This window comes from Callithrix jacchus, chromosome 10 (genome assembly GCF_049354715.1).
Source record: "Callithrix jacchus isolate 240 chromosome 10, calJac240_pri, whole genome shotgun sequence".
Classification (NCBI taxonomy): Eukaryota; Metazoa; Chordata; class Mammalia; order Primates; family Cebidae; genus Callithrix; species Callithrix jacchus.
The window spans coordinates 116,588,051-116,598,642 of NC_133511.1; the positions used below are offsets into that span (position 1 = coordinate 116,588,051).

At 33.3% G+C, this 10,592-nt stretch overlaps 1 protein-coding gene across 1 annotated transcript; it reads right to left on the bottom strand.

Annotated features, from left to right (window-relative positions):
* Positions 1-3,866: 3,866 nt before the first annotated feature.
* LOC100398759 (olfactory receptor 5AN6-like) lies at positions 3,867-6,831 on the bottom strand. Its single transcript, XM_017978154.4, has one exon. It carries the CDS (start codon positions 6,817-6,819, stop codon positions 5,869-5,871), a length of 951 nt encoding a protein of 316 aa, XP_017833643.4. The 5' UTR covers positions 6,820-6,831; the 3' UTR covers positions 3,867-5,868.
* Positions 6,832-10,592: the final 3,761 nt, after the last annotated feature.

The window sequence follows — 10,592 nt, forward strand, 5'->3', positions numbered from 1 at the left end:
TTGGGTAGTATTGACATTTTAACAATATTGATTCTTCCAATCCATGAACATAGGATATCTTTCCATTAGTTGAGTCCTCCTTCAATTTTTTTCATCAGTGTTTTATATTTTTCATTGTGGAGATCTTTCATTTCTTCAGTTATTTACAAGTATTTTATTTTATTCATAGCTATTATAAATCCAAGAATCTTCAGATTGCTGAATATTAGCCTATGAAAATGCTACTAATTTTTATATGTTGATTTTGTGTTCTGCAATTTTACTAAATTTATCAGTTCTAATAGTTTTTGGTAGAGTCTTTATCAGTTCTAATCATTTTAAGTTTTTCTAAATATAAGATTACATATCTGCAAACAGGAATAATTTGACTTCTTTGTTTCCAATTTTTATGCCTTACATTTCTCTATGTTGAATAAAAGTGGTGAAAGTAGGCATTCTCTTCTTGTTCCACATCTTAGAGGAAAGCCTTTTATTTTTTTCTTATTTGATAGGATAGTAACTATGGGTTTGTTGTATATGGTCTCGAATATGTTGAGACATGTTCCTTCTATATCCAGTTTTTTGAGAATTTTTATTTTTGAAGGAATGGCAAATTTTATGGAATAATTATTTACTGTCTATTGGAATGATCATATGCTTTTTGTCCTTCATTTGACTGATGTGACATATCACATTTAGTGATTTGAATATATTAACCCATACTTGTATCCCTGGGATGAAGCCTCTTGATCATGATAAAGTATCTTTTTAGGGTATTGTTGAATTTGGTTTCCTAGTATTTTGTTGATAATTTTTTTATCTATGTTCATCAGTGATATTGGCCTAGAGTTTTCTTTTTGTGTTGTGTCTTTGCCTTGTTTTGGATTATTCTAGTCTTATAGAATGAGTTTGGAAGCATTCCCTTGTGTTTGTTTGTTTGTTTGTTTGTTTTGAATAGTTTGGGTAGGATTGGTATTACTTCTTTTTTTAACGTTTGGTGAAATTTAACAATGAATAGAAGCTACTAAACTCCATCCTCTTCTACTAACAAAGCAACGAAAATGTGAGCCATCAGGTCCTGGTCTTTTCTTTGATGGGAGAGTTTTAATTACTCTTTCTATTTCATTACTTCTTAATGGTTATTGAGGTTCTCTATTCTTCATGATCCATCTTGGTAGGATGTATGAGTCTATAAATTGATCCATTTCTTCTAGGTTTTCCAATTTACTGGCACATAGTTGCTGATAATAGTCTCTAATGATCCTTTCTTTTCTGTGGTATCATTCATGGTACCTCCTTTTTCATCTCTGATTTTACTTGTGTCTTCTCACTTTTTTCTAAGCTAGTCTAGGTAAAGTTTTGTCAATTTGATTTATCTTTTAAAACTCACATTTTTGTTTTATATTTTGTACTGTTTTCTTAGTCTCAATTATTTATTTATTATTTATTTCTCCTCTGATCTTTATTATTTATTTTGTTCTATTAGTTTTGGGTTTATTTTGCTCTTGCTTTTCTAGTTCCTTAAGATGCATTGCTAGATTATTTATTCAAAGCCTTTTACTATTTTGATGTAGATGTTTTTTGATATAAACTTCTCTCAGTACTATTTTTGCTAAGTTATATATGTTTTGTTTGTTGTGTTTCCATTTTCACTATTTTAATGCATTTTTTAATTTACTTCTTTTTTATTGACTCAATGGTCATTCTGGAGAAGGTTGTTTTATTTCTGTTTATTTTATAGTTTTCAAAATTTCTCTTATTGATTTCTATTTTTATTTCTTTGTGGTCAAAAAAGATACCTGATGCTACTTCAATATTTTTGAATTTTTTGAGACTCATTTTGTGGCCTAATATATTGTCTATACTGAAGAATATTTCATGTCCTCTTAAGAAGAATGTGTATTCTGAAGGTGTTGGCTAAAAGGTTTCCTAAATGTCTATTGAGTCAATTTGGTCTATAGTGAAGATTTTATCTGATTTTTCTTTCTTGCTTTTTACTCTAGATAATCTGTACCATGATGAAAGTGGAGTGTTTAACTCCCAACTATGGCTGCACTGGGGTCTTTCTCTCTAGTTAGCTCTAATAATATTTGCTTTAGATATTTGAGTTCTTCACCATTGGGTACATATATATTTACAATTGTTATGTCCTCTTGCTGAATTGACCCCTTTATCAATATATAGTAACTTTCTTTGCTTTTTTTTTTTTACAGGTTTTGTCTTAAAATTTATTTTATCTGATTAAGTATAGTACTCCTGCTCTTTTTCATTTTTCATTTGCATAAACTATCTTTTTCCATCTCTTCATTTTCAGTCTATATGTGTCTTTATAAAAGAAATGAGTTTCTTGTAGAAAGCATATCTTGTAAAACAAGTCAGATATTTTTATAGTGGACATAGTGATCTTGTCCTCAGAGAAAAACAGATATACTGATTCCCTGTGTAGCAGGTGCTAACTCTGCTCAAGCATCCTTTGCATAAATATAGCCATCCATTGGTCTACTTCCCTGGATGTGGCTAAACTTAGAAAACTTAGGGACCTGTTGAAAGCTCCACTATTACTTCACTTTCTACCTTCATATTCTAAAAATAAAGTATTAGAACACTTATGCAAAATGTTATATAGGGATATATAATACAATTTTCCAAATTTTATGTATTTATTTTTTTAATTTTGCTTTAAGTTCTGGGGTACATGTGCAGATCTTGCAGGACTGTTACATAGGTATACACATACCATGGTCGTTTGCTGCCTCCATCCTGCTGTCACCTACATTAGGTATTTCTCCTAATGTTATCCCTTCCCAATCTCCCCACCCCCTGCTATTTCTTCTCTAGCCCCCCACCCCCCCAAGAGACCCCAGTGTGTGATGTTCCCCTCCCTGTGTCCATGTGTTCTTATTGTTCAACACCCATTTATGAGTGAGAACATGTGGTGTTTGGTTTTCTGTTCTTGTGTCAGTCTGCTGAGAATGATGGTTTCCAGATTCATCCATGTTCCTGCAAAGGACATGAACTCATCGTTTTTTACAGCTGCATAGTTTTCCATGGTGTATATGTGCCACATATTCATTATCCATTCTATCTTTGATGGGCATTTGGGTTGGTTCCAACTCTTTGCTATTGTAAACAGTGCCACAATCATTAGAGTGAACCAGCAACCAACAGAATGGGAAAAATTTTTTACAAGCTACCCTTCTGACAAAGGGCTAATATCCATAATCTACAAAGAACTAAAACAAATATACAAGAAAAAAACAACCCCATCAAAAAGTGGAGAGAACATATGAACAGATACTTTTCAAAAGAAGACATTTTTGTGGCCAAAAAACATATGAAAAAATGTTCATCATCACTGGTCATTAGAGAAATGCAAATCAAAACCATATTGAAATACCATCTCATGCCAATTAGAATGGTGAGCATTAAAAAATCTGGAGACAACAGATGCTGGAGAGGATGTGGAGAAATAGGAACACTTTACACTGTTGGTGAGAGTGTAAATTAGTTCAACGATTGTGGAAGACACTTGACAATTGCTCAAGGATCTAGAAATAGAAATATCATTTGACCCAGCAATTATATTAATGGGTATATGTCCAAATTTTAAATATAAATTAATTGAGATATATAGTGATAAACAGAACTGCCAATTAGCAATCAGTGCTGAGTCAGGAGTGTTTAGCTTATGCCCAGAGTCCTAGACGCTACTAAACCACATCCTTTTCTACTAACACAGCAAGGAAAATGCAGCTTCTTAGAGCACAGAATTTACTATTCCATATCCCAGAGACTTTCATTCCCAGCCATGGTGATAAGTTTCTGCAGCCGCCTAGAGACTGATAAAATATTATAGAACGTAATTAAATATACAGACAATTTTTCCCTAGTATATCACATAAAGTACATTTTTCCTTTAAAAGCATCACCAATATAAAAATGTCAATCACAAGTAGTTACAAAAAGAAAAATATATGATATTGTCCAAGAATTTGTCTTTAGTTTATAAGCCTCTGTTCTCACCAGTTAATCTCTGAACCTTTATTGTTTATAAGAAATTTCTGCACAGGGATATGTATCCTATACATCTATATCCTACAGATGATTTGAATATCAGAATAAAAAGAATTCTGGTCTTCTGTAGAGACAGAGCTTTCTGACTTAAAGCCTACATTATTCTTTTCTGAAGATTATGTTTTTTGTGATTAAGATTTTGAATTTTACATAATAATTCAAATGATTTTACATAATAATACAATCTGCTGGTTGTGATATCAACTCCAAGCAGTGTTTGTCTTCAGAGATTTTAATAATCAGTGACCACAAAAGCATTAAACATCCAACCAAGTGAAATGAATGGCACTTACGGAGTTACTTCTCTCTCAACCTCAGTATAGTCATCAGTTAATACACTTTGTTTTAAACTGAAGCCAAGGGAGGTCTGAATGGGGTCACTAACAAGAGTTAGTTTTAAACAAAACAAAAACAACAACAAAAAAACTTTACATGAAATCTAGGTCTGGAACCCCATCTCAAACTTCTCTTGACAAAATCCTATGGGATAACTAACTGTAAATCAGTTGTCTTCCAAAATAACTTTCACCTTTCACCTCCAAGCTTCCTGAAATTGAATTCTACCCTCAGAGACAGGGAGTATTAGAAGCAGAACCTCGCACATTGCAGTACCTACTGTTATCTAAAAGGTTTGTTGTAAGTTTTTACCAACTGACCACTCACAGGATTTAAAATTTTTCCTTCTGAACACAGAGGGAGGTAGGAGGATATACAAAATGCCTTTTACCGGAAATAATCTCTTGAAAATTTCCATGATCTCAGGCCTGGATAATGGAAGTCAGAATCCTACCAGAAGATAAATAACAAAAGTGTGCTTTCTGCCCCATATTCCTTTCCTTGTTTGGTGTTTTAAATCTCAATTCTCTAATATTCCTCTCTATGTTGTAGTAAGTTATAAGGGAAACAACCAAAGACTTTCTTGTGGTTCCAGTGGTTCAGTTCTTTACAGATAATTTTACCAACCACTTCCTATTTGTTAATTATTGGAAAAACAACTTTCTAATAGGGACTTGGCCTATTAAATAAGACAAAAATGTTAACAGTAAGACAGCTGGAAATGCCAAAATCAGGGACTACATTACCTCACCAACAGGGGACCATTTCTGATTCTCTTTTCCAGTTACATGGTAGAGATAAGATGGAAAAACAAAGAAACTACAGTAATAACATACAAGGAGTTATTAGGAATGCCTAGCTATCTAACTGGTCAACCAAATCTTAACTATAGCAGACATGTTAAGCATTTCTATTACAACAAATTTCTATCTGTGTGACTTTAGCAAGACTTTTACCTGATATGAATATTTGGCTTTGGACAAATCCATAAACGAAGAAATTAATCCAAAATTTCCAGAGGTGAAAGAATGGGTTAAATGTGAGTTTAAACTTAATTGGGAAATTATTTTTAAAAAGATTTCTCTGTGTTAATAGTTATCCCTTTTCTACCTAAAATAAGATGTATGAAAAGGCTTGCTAGTCTCTTGGAAGCCTTGATCAGTACTAGCATCTCTGGTTCTTGAGGTAGTGCCATGTTAGATAGAAATGGAATATTCAAGGTGAACTGTCCCACTGCCACAACTAGCTACAAAAAAATATCTGTGGTTTTCCTGGCTATCAATGTATTAGATTACAACTGATAAAGAATTGATATTAAATTTGAAGATACTTTTCATGCATTTACATGATTTCGTGCCAGCTCTGGGTTTACATAAGAAGTGCATATCAATTGCAATTCTGCCAACATTTAGGAGAGTTGAAAATAAATGTTTAGTTGTTGTTCTTCCTAAACTATTTATACATCTGAAATAAATTTCATTATTTCATTCCATAACACCAGGGGGAAATTCTCTTCTTCCATCTGTTTAGGGCATCTTTGATTTCCTTGTTCCTCAGGCTGTAGATCACTGGATTTAACATGGGGATTACAACTGTGTATAAGACCGATGCCAACTTGTTTTGGCTCAGGGAATCACCAGCATTAGGATACATATAAACAAAGATACCTGAGCCAAAGAAAAGGATCACTGCTGTCAGGTGAGAAGCACAAGTGTTGAAAGCTTTGGCTCTGCCTTCAGCTGACGTGATCTTCAGAATGGTGGCAATGATATAACCATAAGATATCATGATAACTAAGACAGATGTAAGTCCAAAAATCACTGTGAGAACAGAGACCATGACTTGAAAGAAAAAGGTGTCAGAGCAGGATAGAATCAGAAGTTGGGGCAGATCACAGAAGAAATGGTGGATGACATTTGGCCCACAGAAATGAAGCTGAAGCAAAGCACAGAGTTGGATAAATGAACCAAAGAATCCAGTTATAAAAGACCCTGCCACCATCTGCATGCAGAGGGTAGGCGACATGATGGCCTGGTAGAGCAGAGGGTCACAAATGGCAGCATATCGATCATAAGCCATGGCTGCCAGAAGACAGCACTCAGTTAGACCTAGGCTAGAGAAGAAGAAGTACTGCATACTGCACCCCACAAAGGAGATGAATTTATGCTTCTTGAAGAAGTCTGAGAGCATCTTGGGGGTTATAGTGGAAACATAGCAGATGTCCAGAAATGACAGGTTACTAAGGAAAAAGTACATAGGTGTATGCAGATGGGAGTCCATCCTGATAAGGGTGATGAGGCTCATGTTCCAGGATACTGTCAGGAGGTAGATCCCTAGGAATATTGAAAAGAGTATAATAGTGAGCTTTGGAAATTCAGAGAATCCCAAGAGAATGAACTTCGTAATTGTACTGTTCCTTTCCCCAGTCATTGCATTGGTGATTCTAGAATCTGTAGGAAAAAAAGAACATAAACCTCTAAGTCACTTGTTATCCCAATTTCTATTGAAATAAATTAACTTGTATCCACACTGAATACAGAACCAAGTGAAATACTGATCCAAGTTGGAGGAAATAACCCTGATTAACTTTGCCCCTTAAGAACCACGGTGGTTCTGGTGCCCTAGTTTCCACATGTAAAAGAGGATAATTCCACCTTTCATTGGCTCTTATGAGAACAAAAGAAAGTATAAGAACATATGGAAGGGATATTTTAAAAGACACTTTGAAAATGTTTACATATTGCTAATGGGATTATAATCCCTGTACATAATTCAGTGACTAAGAGCACTGCTGTTTGTGGATTGTGGTTCTGCTACCTACAAACTGTGTTAGTATCTTCGTGCTTGTTATTTCATCTGTAAAATAGAGATAGTAAACCTATCTCAGGTGTTAACTGAGGTTATGTGTCATGCACATAGCAAGAATTGTATAGAAGTGATGTCATTAGGGGATATCTTTCTAGTATAATTTTGAAGGACTCTTTTGGTTTGTGAAAAACTTAAATTTAAATGTCTAATGAGTCATATAGATAACATTCTCTGACTACAGTGTTATTAAGTTAGAAATCAATAGCAAACTGATAATTAGAGAAATATCATCATTGAAAACTAATTGCATATTTTGAAACTATTCATGAACATTATTAATATTAAATTATGTTACATCTAATGAATAACTATGGAAATGCAAATTAAAACAGTGGATACAATTTCACACTTTCCATTTTGACAAAAATTAAGAAGTGGGGCAATATCAAGCATCGACTAGAACATAAAATGAATGGAATCCTCATCCCCTGTTAATGAGAGTGCAAACTGCTATGATTGCTTTGGAAAGCAGTTCAGTAATATTTAATAAGGAAGAACGTGTAAACACAATATAATCCTCGAATTACAGTACTAAGTGAATTCTCTAGAAAGCAAACTCCTCTATAAAACAAAAACTCAAATAATAGATACAAGGGTTAGTAAAGAGTTGAGTCCAAGTATGGTGCTCTATTTTGAGGCCACTGAAATCCTTTCAAAAGTGGTCTAAATGGTCAATATTGTGCATGGGTAAAAAAATCCATTCAAAGGCAAGATAGACTAGTGGAGTTTAATGTAACTGAGTATGCTAAGTTCATTGATATGGTCTTCAATTTTACAACTAACCTTTAAGAAACTACCACTTGTGGAGTTTTGGTATAGTATTAAATAAGTTGATACACAACTCTCTGAAAAGATTATTTAAATACTCCTTCCTGGGGTCTCCTCTTTCAGCTTTGGAGCCACCCCTCCCTCTTGTCTTTGTATGGAGGAGCTTCTTCTTTTTGCTTTCTCTCTTCTTGCCTATTAAACTCTCCATTTTTTAAAACAAAAAATTAAATAAAATACTCCTTTTTCCAATTACATATCTACATGAGGCCAGATTTCCTCATCTGTCTCAACCAAAACCATATATTGCAACAGATTAAAAGAGAAACAAATATAAGAAGTCAATTGCCTTCTATGAAGCAGACATTTATGACATTTTCAAAACTGGAGAACAATGCTACTCTTCACAAGCTATTTTTGTTTTAGAAATTATAATTATTGATTTTTATAGATTATTTTATTAAACTATTTTACTCACATTAACCCATTTTTGCCTGAGGTTACAATTTTTTGAATTTGAAAAATCAAACCTTTGCGATGATCTTGAACAGCAGGATATAAATAACTCTCACATGCTTAGCATTCCAATAATGGAGCACTAGGCATAAATATATAATGAGTGAAGAAAATAAGCAGAACAGAACCAATAAGTGATAAGTGACTTAAATCTGTCAATATTGTCTGTTAAAGAAAATGAAAGCATAACTCTTAACAAAAATACACGTGGCTTCATAATAAGCAATTGAAACTTTTGTTGCAGTCAGGGTACTACCATGCCTTCTCCTACAACTTCCTTTGACAAGTAACTAGTGGAGGAAGATCTCACCTTATTCAATGCATGAGAAAGTGCCAGTATATGATACAAAAATATTGCAAGAAAAAGTAGAGAAAATAACAAGAAAAATAAGTGGCAAATGAAGAAAATATATGAGGAAACTGTTGCCCAGGCCAGATGAAAATTCTGGTTAAATATTGTGAAATCAAGGTACTTCATGAAAACAAAAGTTCTCTATAAAATAAAAACTCACAAAACAGATACAAGGACTAGTAGACAGTTACATTTCTTTATGATAAAATAGCTTGAATTAAGGTGAGAAAAATATCTCAAATTATATGGGCATCACTCCTCATCCTGATGACTTCTGCTGAACCATCCTCAGGGATAGGAGATCCAAACATCCTGAAGCAATAATATTCTCTTGAGATTTCATGATATTGCTTTCAGTGAAATTGATTTACTTTAGGCCTTTTATGTAGCACATGGTGTCATCATGATTTGCAATGTTCATCGTAAAAGGTTAGAAACTAATATCTGATGTAAATTTATTAAATTAGTAAAGGAGAATATGTCCTATCTTTAGTAGTTATTATCTCTTTAGTACTGTTTGCAAGTAATAGAAAAGGAAAAAAAGGAGGGAAAGAAGGGAGGAAGGAAAGAAGGAAGGGGAAAGAAGGAAGAAGGAGGGAAAAGAAGGGGGAAGAAAATAAGGAGGGAAGGGAGAAAGGAAGAAAAAAGGGGAAGAAAGACAAAAAGGAAAGAAGTCCACATTTAGAAAATTTAAGGAACAAAGCAACCCACTTATAAAGACAGGGCATGCAAGTTCAACTATAAGGAACATTTAACTCACTGATTCTTGAAGTTCTTTATACTTCAGGATTTGGGGTGAGGAGAACTTTTTCATGCCCATGTTGTACCTTTTAAGTCTTAACATTTAAATGATTTTAACCAGAACTTAGAATCTCCAAAATGTGAAATAAATGTTGATTCTTATTAAAACCCTTATGAAATAAGATATCGTAACTTTATCCTAAAAATGTTTGCATACTGATGGGTTTTGAATATCAAAAAGATAAATCAACTATAAGTTTTAAGAGTACATCATCAATAATAATAATATATAACACTTATTCAGCACTTACTGTCCTAGCTATTCTTCTAATATATGTATTTCATCTTCACAACAACCTCATTTTAACATAAAGCACAGGAAGTTAGGGAACTTTCCCATGATTTCAATACTAATAAATGACATAGCTGGGAACCCTCTCAGATAGACTGACACCAGGATCCAGCATTAAAAATTTATACTATACTACCAATTTATATACAGTTTGTATCTTTCATCTTTATTTTCCCAGTCACTGTTAGCATTGCACCATTTAATTAAATTAGTGAACAAGTTGTTAGAACTTTGAAGATTCATTTTAAATTTTATGTAAAATAAAAGTAGGTGGAGTCTAAATGTCACACTGGCCCACCTTAAATTGTAGCTAAAGTAAATCACTCCCTGCATCAACTATTGCAATGATTAATATCCCCTGGGCATGCAAAGATGGCCATAAATGATCATTTTTAATATTTTATGAAGTTATTAAAATTATATATTTATACAAAATAATGCCATTAACTTGCTTTAGCACAAAATACATTAACTCCCTCTGGCTACTCTATTTTAGACTCAGCAAAAATTTTAATTACCTCTGATAAATAAGCTTGGGTTAAATTACTGAGAAGCAGAATATATTTGGTGTCATGATTAATCAATTCTTTGATTTGGGGAAAAGTAATT

Excerpts from the sequence above, each read along its gene's own strand:
- LOC100398759 (XM_017978154.4), bottom strand. The coding sequence starts at position 6,819 with ATGACTGGGGAAAGGAACAGTACAATTACGAAGTTCATTCTCTTGGGA.